This window comes from Cherax quadricarinatus, chromosome 24 (genome assembly GCF_038502225.1).
Source record: "Cherax quadricarinatus isolate ZL_2023a chromosome 24, ASM3850222v1, whole genome shotgun sequence".
NCBI classification, from domain to species: Eukaryota; Metazoa; Arthropoda; class Malacostraca; order Decapoda; family Parastacidae; genus Cherax; species Cherax quadricarinatus.
In genome coordinates, this window is record NC_091315.1 from 16357161 (window position 1) to 16375663 (window position 18503).

Below are 18503 nucleotides of genomic sequence, written 5' to 3' on the forward strand. Positions count from 1 at the left end.
GAAGCACCTCCAAAAATTAGTGTGCAGCATGAAGCACCTCCAAGAACTAGTGTACAGCATGAAGCATCTCCAAGAACTAGTGTGCAGCATGAAGCACCTCCAAGAACTAGTGTGCAGCATGAAGCACCTCCAAGAACTAGTGTGCAGCATGAAGCACCCCCAAAAACTAGTGTGCAGCATGAAGCACCTCCAAGAACTAGTGTGCAGCATGAAGCACCTCCAAGAACTAGTGTGCAGCATGAAGCACCCCCAAAAACTAGTGTGCAGCATGAAGCACCTTCAAGAACTAGTGTGCAGCATGAAGCACCTCCAAGAACTAGTGTGCAGCATGAAGCACCCCCAAAAACTAGTGTGCAGCATGAAGCACCTCCAAGAACTAGTGTGCAGCATGAAGCACCTCCAAGAACTAGTGTGCAGCATGAAGCACCTCCAAGAACTAGTGTACAGCATGAAGCACCTCCAAAAACTAGTGTGCAGCATGAAGCACCTCCAAGAACTAGTGTGCAGCATGAAGCACCTCCAAGAACTAGTGTGCAGCATGAAGCCCCCCCAAAAACTAGTGTGCAGCATGAAGCACCTCCAAGAACTAGTGTGCAGCATGAAGCACCTCTAAGAACTAGTGTGGAGCACGAAGCACCCCCAAGAACTAGTGTGCAGCATGAAGCACCTCCAAGAACTAGTGTACAGCATGAAGCACCTCAAGAACTAGTGTGCAGCATGAAGCACCCCCAAGAACTAGTGTGCAGCATGAAGCACCCCCAAGAACTAGTGTGCAGCATGAAGCACCCCCAAGAACTAGTGTGCAGCATGAAGCACCTCCAAGAACTAGTGTGCAGCATGAAGCACCCCCAAGAACTAGTGTGCAGCATGAAGCACCTCCAAGAACTAGTGTGCAGCATGAAGCACCTCCAAGAACTAGTGTGCAGCATGAAGCACCCCCAAGAACTAGTGTGCAGCATGAAGCCCCTCCAAGAACTAGTGTGCAGCACGAAGCACCCCCAAGAACTAGTGTGCAGCATGAAGCACCCCCAAGAACTAGTGTGCAGCATGAAGCACCTCCAAGAACTAGTGTGCAGCATGAAGCACCTCCAAGAACTAGTGTGCAGCATGAAGCACCTCCAAGAACTAGTGTGCAGCATGAAGCACCTCCAAGAACAAGTGTGCAGCATGAAGCACCTCCAAGAACTAGTGTGCAGCATGAAGCACCCCCAAGAACTAGTGTGCAGCATGAAGCACCTCCAAGAACTAGTGTGCAGCATGAAGCACCTCCAAGAACTAGTGTGCAGCATGAAGCACCTCCAAGAACTAGTGTGCAGCATGAAGCACCTCCAAGAACTAGTGTGCAGCATGAAGCACCCCCAAGAACTAGTGTGCAGCATGAAGCACCCCCAAGAACTAGTGTGCAGCATGAAGCACCCCCAAGAACTAGTGTGCAGCATGAAGCACCTCCAAGAACTAGTGTGCAGCATGAAGCACCTCCAAGAACTAGTGTGCAGCATGAAGCACCTCCAAGAACTAGTGTGCAGCATGAAGCACCTCCAAGAACTAGTGTGCAGCATGAAGCACCCCCAAGAACTAGTGTGCAGCATGAAGCACCTCCAAGAACTAGTGTGCAGCATGAAGCACCTCCAAGAACTAGTGTGCAGCATGAAGCACCTCCAAGAACTAGTGTGCAGCATGAAGCACCCCCAAGAACTAGTGTGCAGCATGAAGCACCCCCAAGAACTAGTGTGCAGCATGAAGCACCCCAAGAACTAGTGTGCAGCATGAAGCACCTCCAAGAACTAGTGTGCAGCATGAAGCACCTCCAAGAACTAGTATGCAGCATGAAGCACCTCCAAGAACTAGTGTGCAGCATGAAGCACCTCCAAGAACTAGTGTGCAGCATGAAGCACCCCCAAGAACTAGTGTGCAGCATGAAGCACCTCCAAGAACTAGTGTGCAGCATGAAGCTCGTCCAAGATCTAGTGTGCAGCATGAAACTCGTCCAAGAACTAGTGTGCAGCATGAAGCACCTCCCAGAACTAGTGTGCAGCATGAAGCACCTCCAAGAACTAATATGAGCCTGGATTAAGAGAGAAACTTTCTCATCAGTGTTGATGAAGAAAGTCTCTGTGTCGTCTTAACTCATTCAACAACGACTGATGAATTATTTTCTAAAAATTTGTACGTAATGGAGGCCGGAACTGTAGTGGAAAACGTGAACATACACTCACTTTATTTATACAATGGTTTTACAGGGATAAGTTGTGATTTCCTACCATTTTACAAGCTAAGAGCTTCTGTCTATCTGTCTCTCTGTCTCTGTCTCTCTCTCTCTCTCTCTCTCTCTCTCTCTCTCTCTCTCTCTCTCTCTCTCTCTCTCTCTCTCTCTCTCTCTCTCTCTCTCTCTCTCTCTCTCCACTATTGTTAATTTCAATTGGAACACGCCGAGAAGTGAAACATGTGGTGTTTTAATGTGACCTTTGACATCATTGTGTTGATTTGACAGCCACAAGCGGAAGCTGGAAAGTGGTGGATGCTGGATAGCAGGTCAATACTGTGACAGCCAGTGGTGGTAGCTGGCCAGTGTTGCTGGTTAGCAGGTTAATACTGTGAAAACGACTAGTTGTGGTTAGCCAGCGCTTACCGGACCATTGATGGTAACTGGCCTGTGATGTATCTAGCTCTGAAGTTATAGCAATGGGAACCAGTGGCGGTAGCCAGCTACTAACACTGACGACTAGCAGTGGTGGCTGGCCAGTGTTGCTGGCTTAGCAACCAATGGTGGCAGCTGGCAAGTGTAGCCGGCTACCAGGCTACTAACACTGGTCACCAGAGGCAGTAGACAGCCAGTGTAACTTTGCTACCAGGCTACTAACACTGGCGACCTGTGGTGGTCCCCTGACAAGTGTTCGCTAGTTACAAGGTCAACACAGTGACAAGCATCACCCTGACTGATCTGTGAGGGGGAGGAGGGGAGGGACGGTGCTCTAATAATCATGTATTGGTGTCTGGCCTCACCCTCGCTAATGAGACCTACTCACTTTCAAACATATTAGTCCACATTTGCATTTTCAAACCGTCAGGGTCTACACATGCTAATACCGTCTCTTTCTGGTGAAGGGCTCTTGATCCAAGGACTTGAAGTTTACTATTCCTTGGATCAAACCTTCTTGTTCGCCTCCCCTAAGGAATTAAATTTTTATCCCTGAATCTAACGACAAAGAAACAAAAAATGAAGATTTTTTACACTTTCTTTTTTGTCTTGCTTCCATTGAGCGAAAATGATAAATGGTTTTTGAAAACCGACGAGTTGAAGAATTGAGACACTTATGCAACATATGGGAATCTTTACTGAAGAAACGTTTCGCCACACAGTGGCTTCATCAGTCCAATACAAAGTAGAAATGGGTAAGGAGAGGAGGAGTTTGAGGTAATCAGTCCCTCAGCACAGGGCCACCTCTCTGGCCCTCTGCTGTACTTCCTGCAAGAGTGATGGACTGAACACATCGACTCCAGGCTGAGGGACTGATTATCTCAAACTCCTCCTTTCCTTACCCATTTCTACTTTGTATTGGACTGATGAAGCCACTGTGTGGCGAAACGTTTCTCCAATAAAGATTCCCATATGTTGCATTGTCTCAATTCTTCATTGAGCGAAAGGTTTCATGCCCTTTATTCCACTTTTCTAACTCACGAAATAGTGATAAAACGATTTCAAGCAAATTACAGAACTGACGATGTTTGATTTTATGGCGAGTAAGTCCAAAAAGTCACAGGTCATGCGTTCAAATCCCACCCGTTCCTTGGTTTTTCACTCTTCTGTGGTTGGCGGACTGTGGATTGAGCTTCCATCACTGACTCACACAAGCCCAGCTCTTCATCAGACACAATGCGATACAAACCAGACAGTTGTGAAATAAGACACATGTGCAGTGTTGTGATATTTGATCCTAACAGGTGTGCTGCTTCAGAGTTGAATAAGCCATTCGTGGAGAAACGTTTCCTGGGCGAAACGTCCTTATAGACTGCATATGTTTTGAAGATTAAGATACATGTGCACATGTATCTTAATCTTCAAGTTGTCGGTATTTTATAACACTTTCAACAATGCATGTGTCTTATTTCCAGTCCATTCCTTTTGTTGGCTCTCTCTCTCTCTCTCTCTCTCTCTCTCTCTCTCTCTCTCTCTCTCTCTCTCTCTCTCTCTCTCTCTCTCTCTCTCTCTCTCTCTCTCTCTCTCTCGCTCTCTCGCCCTCTCTCTTCTCTCTGTCACTTACCCTGAAATTGTTGCTCATGAAGCAGTAGATGAAGGGATTCATGAAGGAGTTGGCCATGGCTATCCAGTGGCAGGCGAAGAAGCTCATGTAGTAGGTGAAACACTCATGGCCCCGACACTGCGTCATCTCCGGTGCGAAGTAGATGAGGAACTGCAGCACTTGCAGTGGGAACCAACTCAACACGAAGCACACCATCACTGCTATCATCATGTTGATTACCTGAGGTGGAGAGTGAGTGAGAGTGAGTGAGTGAGTGTGTCCATGGGAAAGACAGACAGAAGAGGAATTAGAGGATAACACCTGGGCTACCTGCTAAGAACTGTCTGACTGTATCTAGATTAAGGATTGCCTTGTTATATCTAGGTGTTTCAGGCAAGGATATTAAAGCAACAGTGGAGAGAGAGAGAAAGACCTGCAGACATACAGACAGAGAAACAGAGAGACAGAGAGAGACAGACAGATACAGAGAGATAGAGAAAAAACGAGTAGCAAATAATTTTAATCATTTGAATAAAGACTGGCAGAAATGAGCGAGTAATTTAGGGTTAATAGAGGGAGAAAGAATACAGTGGAAGGTCGCAAATATCTACGAAGGTCCTCAGACACGAAGGTCGTTACAGACGGGAGTCATCACCGAGGCTCACTTAAGACAGAGAAAGGGAATTCACAGGTGTTAATTAAATTCACAGATACGAAGACTAAAGACGAGGCTTATTACAGAGGAAAACGAATAACGCAGAGAATATTCTTCCCTGTGATTCCATTCAATACTCCTCCTTTGTCTGTGTTCTTCCTTCTCTTCGTCTGTAATGATACTCGTCCTTAGCCTTCTTATCTGTGACTTTAATTAATGTCTGTGAATTCCCTTTCTCTGTCTTGAGTGAACCTCTGTGATGACTCCCGTCTGTGATGACTCCAGTCTGTGATGACTCCCGTCTGTGATGACTCCCGTCTGTGATGACGGGAGTAGGCTTTCTCCCTCTATTAACATTATTACTTCCATTCCCGACATCAATTTATCGGCTTTGTGGACCTTTATTAATGGTTGATGAAAAGAAAAGAGAGGTTCAAGTGGAAAACAAATAAATGCGATTAGAAAACATACTCTGTTGTTGTATTTTTATAGTGTGTGTTATATAAGTCATCCTGAAAGACGAAAATTCCAGCAGTGCTGGAGTTACTGTTACCAGTAACTCCAGCACTGCTGGAATGAAAACTTTGAAGCCGTCGTAGGTGCAGAGCTTTAAGTGGAATGGGGAGAAATTGTACATAAGATCAACACGATAGAAATAGATCCACAGTGTAATAATTAATAATAAAGAGATCGCATTACGCTGCATTTGTGTCTTTTATTCATGTCTGGAACACCTGACGACATCCTCATTGGTTTAGTGAAGTCTCCCACCTCGGACTGACAGAGTTCATTACCTGATGTACGTGAGTCGTTCTCAGTAATGGGATATAACAGGGAAAATTTAGCTACCTTTCATTCCCATACGTAGAGTGATATAGCGATACACTTCTCGTGTACCTAATTTTGTTTAATGATAAAAAACTCCTTCTGTGTTCTTTACTTGAACCTCTCTTTCCTTCTCTTCCTCTTGAACCTCTCTTTCTTTCTCTTCCTCTTGAACCTCTCTTTTCTTCTCTTCCTCTTGAACCTATCTTTTCTTCTCTTCAGACTTGAACCTCTTTTTGCTTCTCTTCTTACCTGAACCTCTCTTTCCTTCTTTTCTTACTTGAACCTCTCTTTTCTTCTCTTCTTACTTGAACCTCTCTTTCCTTCTCTCCTTACATGAGCTTCTCTTTTCTTCTCTTCTTACATGAACCTCTCTTTCCTTCTCTCCCTACTTGAACCTCTCTTTCCTTCTCTCCCTACTTGAACCTCTCTTTCCTTCTCTCCCTACTTGAACCTCTCTTTCCTTCTCTCCCTACTTGAACCTCTCTTTCCTTCTCTCCCTACTTGAACCTCTCTTTCCTTCTCTCCCTACTTGAACCTCTCTTTCCTTCTCTCCCTACTTGAACCTCTCTTTCCTTCTCTCCCTACTTGAACCTCTCTTTCCTTCTCTCCCTACTTGAATCTCTCTTTCCTTCTCTCCCTACTTGAACCTCTCTTTCCTTCTCTCCCTACTTGAACCTCTCTTTCCTTCTCTCCCTACTTGAATCTCTCTTTCCTTCTCTCTCTACTTGAACCTCCGTTTCCTTCTCTCCTTACTTGAACTTCTCTTTCCTTCTCTTCTTACTTGAACCTCTCTCTTCTTTTCTTCAAACTTGAACCTCTCTCTTCTTCTCTTCATACTTGAACCTCTCTTTCCTTCTCTCCTTACATGAACCTCTCTTTTCTTCTCTTCAGACTTGAACCTCTCTTTCCTTATCTTCTTACTTGAACCTCTCTTTCCTTCTCTCCTTACTTGAACCTCTCTCTTCTTTTCTTCAAACTTGAACCTCTCTCTTCTTCTCTTCATACTTGAACCTCTCTTTTCTTCTCTTTTTACTTGAACCTCTCTTTCCTTCTCTTCTTACTTGAACCTCTCTTTCCTTCTCTCTCTACTTGAACCTCTCTTTCCTTCTCTCACTACTTGAACCTCTGTTTCCTTCTCTCCCTACTTGAACCTCTCTTTCCTTCTCTCACTACTTGAACCTCTCTTTCCTTCTCTCCCTACTTGAACCTCTCTTTCCTTCTCTCCTGACTTGAACCTCTCTTTCCTTCTCTCCCTACTTGAACCTCTCTTTCCTTCTCTCCTCACTTGAACCTCTCCACTAATCCTTGTATCCCTTCATGTTCATTGATCCTTCCTCACCCTCCTACTTCATTCTTTTCCACCCTCACACCTTGACCCTTTTCTCACCCTCCTATCTTGAGCTTTCTCATTCTCCTATGTTAACCTTTTTTTTTTTTCAATCTATTACTTTGACCATTATTCACCCTCCTATCTTACTCCTCTTCTCCACTCCGGTCTTAATCCTTATTCACCCACTCACGACCACCTCTCCTCTCACCTTGACCTTGGCGTGGAGGTGCTGCTGGTCTCTGGAGGGCTCAGCGTTGCCTGGGATCCTGTAGGAGCACATCATGCCAACAATGGAGAGGTAGGTGTATCCCAGACCCAGCACGGGCAGGGCGAACGTCAACACAAAGAGCACCACAGTGTACGTTTTCTCGTAGAGTTCGTTCTGTGTCTTGGGCCAGTTCTCCTTACACTCGTAGTACCACCTGCATCAGAAATGACCTTCGCTGTATTTATAGGGAAGCATTAATCATCGTCCCTTACCCACCTTCCTTACCAAAATCTATGGTTACTAATCCTTGTATCCTTACACGACTTATGTCATCTCCCACCCAAATCTTGCCACACTCAACACCATTGTTAACGAGAAGCTACTAAAACTATCTACTTGGATGACAGCCAATAAACTTACACTTAACACTGCCAAAACCTATATTATGTTTGATAACAGAGTAGGTACTGCACAACTTAACGTTAAGATCGACAACACTCTTATTGCCAAACATAATGAGGGCAAATTCCTGGGCCTACACCTCAACAACAACCTGAATTTCAGCACCCATATCCAACACATATAAAAAAAAGAAGTGTCCGAAACGGTTGGGATCCTCTTTAAGATACGTTACTACGTGCCACAATCAGCCCTTCTCACACTATACCATTTACTCATCTATCCCTACCTCACCTATGCTATTTGTGCCTAGGGATCAACTGCAGCAACACACCTAAAGCCAATAATAACCCAACACAAAACCGCAGTAAGAATAATCACGCAATCCAATTCCAGGCAACCCCCCCCCCACTCTTCATAGATCTAAACTTACCCACTGTACAGAACATCCACACTTACTCCCGTGCAACCTACATTTACAGAACTTTCAATTCCAATATTAACCCTGACCTAAAACACTTTCTTGATAGTTGTGACAGAACCCAGAGGCATAACACTAGGCACAAAAATCTCTGTGACATTCCCCATGTCCGGCTAAACCTATACAAAAAATCAATATACTTATATAAAAGGACCTAAAATCTGGAACGCCCTACCTGAAAACTCTAGAACTGCAGACACAATCATCACTTTCAAAACTACCGTAGAAAACATCTTATCTCCCTGACACACCCCACCGTCAGCTAACTACATGAAAACTGCCAATCTCTTGTATCATACACACATAAAAAAAACCTAGACCTACACTCGATATCTGTGATTCTCCACAATTCACACCTACACTCACCCAATTGACTATAAACATGGAAATACGTAATAAAACTATTACCTAATGCATCTTAAACTAGTCATAAGTTTGCCTGAGATACTCTAATATAGGAGCTTCAATAGAAACTATGTATCGTACTAAGACAAAACCATTCATACTGCTAAATTTAACAACTGTAATGCAGGTACTTAGCCTTAATATCAACACGCTCCATAATCTGCACCAATATAGTTTTGAATTAATCTTAGTCTGCCCGAAATGAGTAGTCATGCTAGGTGTGATAGTGATTCTCTCTGTAATTAGTATTTTATAATATGTGAACCACACAATATCGTATAAAATGTAAACCCCACATTGTAATCTTTATATAGAATAAACTTGAGTGATTGATTGATTAATTAAGGAAGCACTTAAGAATCTGGGTCCCCCCTGGTGAGGTCCCCCCTGGTGAGGTCTCCCCTGGTGAGGTCTCCCCTGGTGAGGTCTCCCCTGGTGAGGTCTCCCCTGGTAAGGTCTCCCCTGGTGAGGTCTCCCCTGGTGAGGTCTTCCCTGGTGAGGTCTCCCCTGGTGAGGTCTCCCCTGGTGAAGTCTCCCCTGGTGAGGTCTCCCCTGGTGAGGTCTCCCCTGGTGAGGTCTCCCCTGGTGAGGTCTCCCCTGGTAAGGTCTCCCCTGGTAAGGTCTCCCCTGGTAAGGTCTCCCCTGGTGAGGTCTCCCCTGGTGAGGTCTTCCCTGGTGAGGTCTCCCCTGGTGAGGTCTCCCCTGGTGAAGTCTCCCCTGGTGAGGTCTCCCCTGGTGAAGTCTCCCCTGGTGAGGTTTCCCCTGGTGAAGTCTCCCCTGGTGAGGTCTCCCCTGGTGAGGTCTCCCCTGGTGAGGTCTCCCCTGGTGAGGTTTCCCCTGGTGAAGTCTCCCCTGGTGAGGTCTCCCCTGGTGAGGTCTCCCCTGGTGAGGTCTCCCCTGGTGAGGTCTCCCCTGGTGAAGTCTCCCCTGGTGAGGTCTCCCCTGGTAAGGTCTCCCCTGGTAAGGTCTCCCCTGGTGAGGTCTCCCCTGGTGAGGTCTCCCCTGGTAAGGTCTCCCCTGGTGAAGTCTCCCCTGGTAAGGTCTCCCCTGGTAAGGTCTCCCCTGGTGAAGTCTCCCCTGGGAAGGTCTCCCCTGGTAAGGTCTCCCCTGGTGAGGTCTCCCCTGGTGAAGTCTCCCCTGGTAAGGTCTCCCCTGGTGAGGTCTCCCCTGGAGAGGTCTCCCCTGGTAAGGTCTCCCCTGGTAAGGTCTCCCCTGGTAAGGTCTCCCCTGGTGAGGTCTCCCCTGGAGAGGTCTCCCCTGGTAAGGTCTCCCCTGGTAAGGTCTCCCCTGGTAAGGTCTCCCCTGGTGAGGTCTCCCCTGGTGAGGTCTCCCCTGGTAAGGTCTCCCCTGGTAAGGTCTGACCCTGGTAAGGTCTCCCCTGGTAAGGTCTCCCCTGGTATGGTCCCCCCTGGTGAGGTCTCCCCTGGTATGGTCTCCCCTGGTAAGGTCTCCCCTGGTAAGGTCTCCCCTGGTAAGGTCTCCCCTGGTAAGGTCTCCCCATGTAAGGTCTCCCCTGGTGAGGTCTCCCCTGGTAAGGTCTCCCCTGGTAAGGTCTCCCCTGGTAAGGTCTCCCCTGGTGAGGTCTCCCCTGGTAAGGTCTCCCCTGGTAAGGTCTCCCCTGGTAAGGTCTCCCCTGGTAAGGTCTCCCCTGGTAAGGTCTCCCCTGGTAAGGTCTCCCCTGGTAAGGTCTCCCCTGGTAAGGTCTCCCCTGGTAAGGTCTCCCCTGGTGAGGTCTCCCCTGGTAAGGTCTCCCCTGGTAAGGTCTCCCCTGGTAAGGTCTACCCTGGTAAGGTCTCCCCTGGTAAGGTCTCCCCTGGTAAGGTCTACCCTGGTAAGGTCTCCCCTGGTAAGGTCTCCCCTGGTAAGGTCTCCCCTGGTGAGGTCTCCCCTGGTGAAGTCTCCCCTGGTAAGGTCTCCCCTGGTAAGGTCTCCCCTGGTGAGGTCTCCCCTGGTGAGGTCTCCCCTGGTAAGGTCTCCCCTGGTAAGGTCTCCCCTGGTAAGTTCTCCCCTGGTAAGGTCTCCCCTGGTGAGGTCTCCCCTGGTAAGGTCTCCCCTGGTAAGGTCTCCCCTGGTAAGGTCTCCCCTGGTAAGGTCTCCCCTGGTATGGTCCCCCCTGGTGAGGTCTCCCCTGGTAAGGTCTCCCCTGGTAAGGTCTCCCCTGGTAAGGTCTCCCCTGGTAAGATCTCCCCTGGTAAGGTCTCCCCTGGTGAGGTCTCCCCTGGTAAGGTCTCCCCTGGTAAGGTCTCCCCTGGTAAGGTCTCCCCTGGTGAGGTCTCCCCTGGTAAGGTCTCCCCTGGTGAGGTCTCCCCTGGTGAGGTCTCCCCTGGTAAGGTCTCCCCTGGTGAGGTCTCCCCTGGTAAGGTCTCCCCTGGTAAGGTCTCCCCTGGTAAGGTCTCCCCAGGTAAGGTCTCCCCTGGTAAGGTCTCCCCTGGTAAGGTCTCCCCTGGTATGGTCTCCCCTGGTAAGGTCTCCCCTGGTAAGGTCTCCCCTGGTAAGGTCTCCCCTGGTAAGGTCTTCCCTGGTAAGGTCTCCCCTGGTATGGTCTCCCCTGGTAAGGTCTCCCCTGGTAAGGTCTCCCCTAGTAAGGTCTCCCCTGGTAAGGTTCCCTGGTAAGGTCTCCCCTGGTAAGGTCTCCCCTGGTAAGGTCTCCCCTGGTAAGGTCTCCCCTAGTAAGGTCTCCCCTGGTTAGGTCTCCCCTGGTAAGGTCTCCCCTGGTAAGGTCTCCCCTGGTAAGGTCTCCCCTGGTAAGGTCTCCCCAGCTAAGGTCTACCCTGGTAAGGTCCCATCTGGTAAGGTCTCCCCTGGTAAGGTCTCCCCTGGTAAGGTCTCCCTTAGTAAGGTCTCCCCTGGTAAGATCTCCCCTGGTAAGGTCTCCATCTGGTAAGGTCTCCCCTGGTAAGGTCTCCCCTGGTAAGGTCTCCCCTGGTAAGGTCTCCCCTGGTAAGGTCTCCCCTTGTAAGGTCTCCCCTGGTAAGGTCTCCCCTGGTAAGGTCTCCCCTGGTAAGGTCTCCCCTGGTAAGGTCTCCCCTGGTAAGGTCTCCCCTAGTAAGGTCTCCCCTGGTAAGTTCTCCCCTGGCAAGGTCTCCCCTGGTAAGGTCTCCCCTGGTAAGGTCTCCCCTGGTAAGGTCTCCCCTGGTAAGGGAAACGTTTAAGACGTTACCTGATTTGTTTTAATTTCCTCCAACTTTTCGAGACGCTTCACACAATCAACTTTAAATTTTCAGCATCCTCCAGTGGCTCGGATAACTTCCGTAATCCTCAGTGGCATAGTTTAAACGTTCAAAAAAGTTGTCTCCTAATTGGACATTCGCAGAGAGCGACATTTAGTCAAGCAGGTGCAGCAGATTTGATTATTTCATGTTTTTTATTCACCTTAAATCACTTTACTTAAATTTCAGGTTACCTCTCCTGAACGACTCACGAAATTGTAATGACACATTTGCAAAGAAACCATAACACGGGTGGGTTAGAACCAAAGAATGGTTCCTCTCGTTGCCTTCACAACAAGATGGAGAGATGGAGAAGGGATGAAGAAAGAGAGAGAGAGAGAGAGAGAGAGAGAGAGAGAGAGAGAGAGAGAGAGAAACAGAGAGAGGGGAATGAAACTAAGGAAGAGCCGGAGGGCGAATCTAATTCCCACTTAATCGACGTCACGACGGCTGACTGGCTAATCAGCAGCAATCTTGACCCGACCACTGATGGATCTGACTTCCCACCCTGATTGCCTTAGCCCGTCACAGGGAGGAAATTAACCGGACTTCCAGGATTCATATCCGGCTGACTGATCTTCACTTTACAGCCGACAGTGAAAACCTTCCATATTAATTTGTGATTAAACCTGCGTTTTTTGCCACTGTCACAAGTAAATTCGAACACCAAAAAAAAAAAAAAACGCTTATTTATTACTTTCATTGTCACGTGCATAGCACTGTACGTAATTAAAAAAAAAGGTAAAAGGCCAGGGAAATCATTTTCGTTTGGCATTTCTCTATGATGGATTCACGTAATCTTTCTGATGTCTGAATTTGAAAACTCAGACAGAAGCGATACAAATTGTGAAGATTTACGTTTATATTTTATAGGTGTGAGTTAATTTTAATTGTCTAGTAGTATTAATTACACACAAACACACACACACACACACACACACGCACACACACACACACACACACACACACACACACACACACACACACACACACACACACACACACACACACACACACACACATACACACACACACACACACTGCAACCACAATTAGGTGAGTACAATTAGGTGAGTACATACTATACACACACAGACTCACACAACAGGCCTAGTGTCTAATCGACATGTGCCTAGGACAAAATGGTAACTAACTAACTAACACACACACACACACGATTAGGTGAGTACGTACACATTTAAGTGAGTACAATTAGGTGAATACACACACACACACACACACACACACACATAAGAACATAAGAACATAAGAACGAAGGAACACTGCAGAAGGCCTACTGGCCCATGCGAGGCAGGTCCAAGTCCCTACCGGCTTAAGCCAATGCACCCAACCTAGTCAGGTCAGGTCACATTGACTTAAGGGAGGAACACGGCAACCGACCTGTTAGCACAAGCTATCAGGTCTAACTCACACCCACCCACATCTACTCATGTATTTATCCAACCTATTTTTAAAGCTACACAACGTTCTGGCCTCTATAACGGTACTTGGGAGTTTGTTCCACTCATCCACAACTCTATTACCAAACCAGTACTTTCCTATATCCCTCCTGAATCTGAATTTTTCCAACTTAAAACCATTGCTGCGAGTCCTGTCTAGGCTAGATATTTTCAGCACACTATTTACATCCCCTTTATTTATTCCTGTCTTCCACTTATAAACCTCAATCATATCCCCCCTAATTCTACGTCTTTCTAGAGAGTGCAGTTTCAGGGCCCTTAGTCTATCCTCATAGGGAAGGTTTCTGATACATGGGATCATCTTTGTCATCCTCCTTTGTACATTTTCCAGAGAATTTATATCCATTCTGTAATACGGTGACCAAAACTGTGCAGCATAATCTAAATGAGGCCTAACCAAGGATGTATAGAGTTGAAGAACAACCTGAGGACTCCTATTATTTATGCTTCTTGATATGAAGCCAAGGATTCTATTAGCTTTATTGCGAACACTTATGCACTGTTGTCTTGGTTTCAGATTACTGCTAACCAGAACTCCTAAATCTTTTTCGCAATCCGTAATATTAAGATCTACATTATTTAGTTTATATGTGGCATGGTTATTGTCCTGTCCAACATTTAGAACTTTGCATTTGTCTATATTAAACTGCATCTGCCACTTCTCCGACCACTGCATCAGTCTATTCAAATCTTCCTGGAGTGCTCGAATGTCCTCGTCAGAATGAATTCGACGGCCTATTTTGGTGTCATCGGCAAACTTGCCGATGTCGCTCTTTATGCCCTCATCTATGTCGTTTATGTAGATTGTGAACAGCAGGGGGCCCAACACTGACCCCTGTGGAACACCGCTCGTGACGCTTCCCCACTCTGATTTCTCCCCATTTATGCAAACTCTCTGCTGCCTATTTGTCAACCATGCCTCTATCCAGGAAAAAATTTCTCCTATTATTCCATGTGCTTTAATTTTCCTCAATAGTCTCTGATGTGGGACCCTGTCAAAAGCCTTACTGAAGTCCATATACACAATATCATATTCATTACCATGATCTACCTCCTCAAATACCTTAGTGAAAAAAGTTAATAAATTCGTAAGGCAGGAACGCCCCTTTGTAAAACCATGCTGAGATTCGTTGATTAATTTATGCTTTTCAAGGTGGCTACGAACTGCCTCGGCAATTATTGATTCCATAAATTTTCCCACGCACGCACGCACGCACGCACGCACGCACGCACGCACGCACACGACAGAACAAGAACAGAACAACAGCAGCTGAGGGAGAAAACACAGAAAAGAAAGGGGCTAGGAAGAGAGACAAGGACAGAGTCAGCAGAGGACAACCAGAGCTGGCCAGAGCAACAAGCACAAGCACAGGCAGAACCTCAGAGCCCCACATCCAAACATGTTATCAAAAACAAACCCAAATCCACACTTACAGCCTCCCACCCCACACTATGCTGTAGAATCCCACAGCACACTGGCAGGTCCCCCACCCTCACAGACCCCCAGAAGACAGTGTTGAAGAGGAAACTGAAGGTATGGTACACCAACGCTGATGGAATAACGAGTAAGTGGGAGTGGCACGAAAGAATCAAAGAGGCTTCGCCGGACATCATATCTTTCACAGAAATCAAGCCCACAGGTATGATAACAGATGCCATCTTTACAACGAGACATCACATCTTGAGGAAAGACAGAGGGAACAGAGAGGGTGGAGGAGTGGCACTGTTCATCAAAAACCAATGGGATTTTTGATGAGCTGGAGAGAGGAGACAGAGGAGAAGTAAGATACTACATAATAGGAACACTTCAGTCTGGAGGTCCCAAGGTGGTAATTGCACTAATGTATAACCCACCACAGAACAGCAGGAGGCCAAGGAAAGAATATAATGAGAGTAACAGAGCGATGGGTGACACACTGGTTCATGCGAGCAGGGCAACCTACTAATTGTCGGCGACTTCAATCACAAAGAAATTGACTGGGAGAACCTGGAGCCACATTGAGGCCCAGAAACGTGGAGAGCTAAGATGATGGAGGTGGTACTGGAAAACCCCATATACCAACACATAAGGGACACTACCAGAGAGGGAGAGAGGAGAGGGCGAACCAGCAAGACTGGACCTAGTATTCACTTTGAGTAGTGCAGATATTGAGGACATCACATATGAAAGACTCCTCATGGCCGGTGACCACGTGGTTCTGAACTTCGAATACATAGTAGAGTTACAAGTGGAGAGGGAAGCAGGAAGGGCAGGACGAGCGAAGCCAAACTACAAGAGGGGGACTACACATTCATAAAGAATTTCCTGTACGAGGTTTTCAGTGGGACAGAGCACTGACAGGGAAGTCAGTAAAAGAGATGATGGAATATGTGACAACAATATGCAAGGAAGCTGAGGAGAAGTTTGTGCCAAAGGGTAACAGAAACAACGACAAGGCCAAAATGAGCTCTTGGTTCACTCAAAGATGTAGAAAGGCCAAAACCAAGTGTGCTAGAGAATGGAAGAAGCATAGAAAGCAAAGGACATAGAAGAATAAGGAGAGCAGTTGTAGAGCCAGAAATGAATATGCATAGGTAAGAAGGGAGGCCCAACGACAATACGAAAATGATATAGCAGCGAAAGCCAAATATGACCCAAAACTGTTGTGCAGCCACATTAGGAAGAAAACAACAATCAAGGACCAGGTAATCAGGCTGAGGAAAGAAGGACAGGAGATCACAAGAAACGACCGAGAACTATGTGATGAGCTCAACATGAGATTCAAAGAAGTGTTCACAGAAGAGACAGAAGGGATTCCAGAAAGATGGAGAGGTGGGGTACACCATCAAGTGTTGGACACAATACATGCAACCGAGGAAGAAGTGAAGAGGCTCCTAAGCGAACTAGATACTTCAAAGACGGTGGGGCCGGATAACCTCTCTCCGTGGGTCTTGAGAGAGGGTGCAGAGGCGCTATGGGCACCACTAACAACAATCTTCAACACATCTATCGAAACAGGGAGACTACCTGAGGTATGGAAGACAGTAAATTAGTCCCAATTTTTAAAACAGGAGACAGACACGAAGCATGCAAATACGGACCAGTGTCTCTGACATGTATAGTATACAAAGTCTTGAAGAAGATTATCAGGAGAAGAGTGGTGGAGCACCTAGAAAGGAATGAGCTTTTCAACGACAACAAGCACGGTTTCAGGGACTGGAAATCCTGTGTCACAAACCTACCGGAATTCTATGACAGGATGACGGCAGTAAGACAAGAGAGAGAGAGAGAGAGAGAGAGAGGTGGGTAGACTGTGTTTTCTTAGACTGTAAGAAGGCTTTTGATACGGTTCCACACTAGAGATTAGTGCATATGCTGGAGGACTAGGCAGGTATAACAGGGAAGGCATTGCAGTGGATTAGGGAATACCTGTCAGGAAGACATCAGCGAGTCATTGTAAGTCAGAGTGGGCGCCTGTGACAAGCGGGGTTCCACAGGAATCAATCCTAGGACCGGTGCTGTTTCTGGTATATGTGAACGACATGACGAAAGGAATAGACTCAGAAGTGTCCCTGTTTGCAGATGATGTGAAGCTGATGAGAAGAATTCAATCGGACGAGGACCAGGCAGAACTACAAAGGGATCTGGACAGGCTGCAGGCCTGGTCCAGAAACTGGCTCTTGGAGTTCAACCCCACTAAGTGCAAAATCATGAAGTTTGGAGAAGGGCAAAAAAGACCGCAGACGGAGTACAGTCTAGGGGCCAGAGACTACAAACGACACTCAAGGAAAAGGATCTTGGGGTGAGTATAACACCGGGCACATCTTCTGAAGTGCACATCACCCAAATAACTGCTGCAGCATATGGGCGCCTAGCAAACCTAAGAATAATATTCCAACATCTCAATAATGAATCGTTTAGGACCCTGTACACCGTGGTGTATGTCAGGCCTATATTGGAGTATGCAGCGCCAGTTTGGAACACACATCTACTAGACAAGCACGTAAGAAAATTAGGGAAAGTGCAAAGGTTTGCAACAAGACTAGTCCCGGAGCTAAGGGGCATGTCCTACGAGGAGAGGTTCAGGTAAATCGAACTGACGACACTGGAGGACAGGAGAGATAGGGGGATATGATAATGACATCTAAAATATTGAGAGGAATTGACAAGGTGGACAGAGACAGGATGTTCCAGAGATGGGACACAGCAAAAAGGGGTCACAAGCGGAAGTTGAAGACTTAGATGAATCACAGGGATGTTAGGAAGTATTTCTTCAGACACAGAGTTGTCAGGATGTGGAATAGTCTTGAAAGTGATGTAATGGAGGCAGAATCCATACAAAGCTTTAAGAAGAGGTATGATAAAGCTCATGGAACAGGAAGAGTGACCTAGTAGCGACCATTGAAGAGGCGAGGCCAGGAACTGGGACTCGACCCTGCTACAACAGCTAGGTGAGTGCACGCACCCACCCACCTACCCACACACACACACACACACACACACACACACACACACACACACACACACACACACACACACACACACACACACACACACACACACACGCACAAACACACACACACACACACACACACACACACACACACACACACACACACACAAACACACACAAACACACACACACACCCACACATACACACACCCACCCACCCACCCACCCACCCACACTCACACACACACCCACCAACCCACTCACACACACACACACACACACACACACACACACACACACACACACACACACACACACACACACACACACACACACACACTCGCACATTAACAAACCGCTAGGATTTAATTCACCAATATTCTCGATATCCTCATGTATTACAAGCGACTATGGCAGTAATGGAAATGCCACAGGAACAAAACGGATGGCCAGATTGCTGATCCTTTCATTACAAAAGACACACAGCTTTCATTAACGCTGCCCATTGAAAGGTAATCTGGAAATATATAACAGATGAAATATAAAAACCTGGCTGTTGTTGCATAGAAGATTACACCCACACTGCAGTCAGCTCTTCTTATAAATTCCCGGAATTATCTCTGACTATTTTACTCTTGGTAGGTAAATGGACACAGTTGCAACTAATGTGACATTTTATTGTGGCAACGTTTCGCTCTACCATAAAGACGCTGAGCAGATTCTCAACCAGGCAAATATTACGCTATGTAACAAAATTTTACTTCTGTCGTGCTCCTGGGAAATAAGCATCATTTTCCAGTTCTTTATAACTAAACAAAATTTAAAAAAAGTAA

The 18503-nt window shown here is 46.8% G+C and overlaps 1 protein-coding gene across 1 annotated transcript in view; it reads right to left on the reverse strand.

Annotated features, from left to right (window-relative positions):
- Positions 1-18503, reverse strand: part of LOC128690839 (neuromedin-K receptor) — a 284333-nt gene that overhangs the window by 154708 nt on the left and 111122 nt on the right. The window contains exons 3-4 of the mRNA XM_070088495.1: positions 7263-7476; positions 4263-4481 (exon numbers count right to left, since the gene is read on the reverse strand). Coding sequence (XP_069944596.1) covers positions 4263-4481; positions 7263-7476 — 433 coding nt within the window. The remainder of the gene's footprint in view (positions 1-4262; positions 4482-7262; positions 7477-18503) is intronic.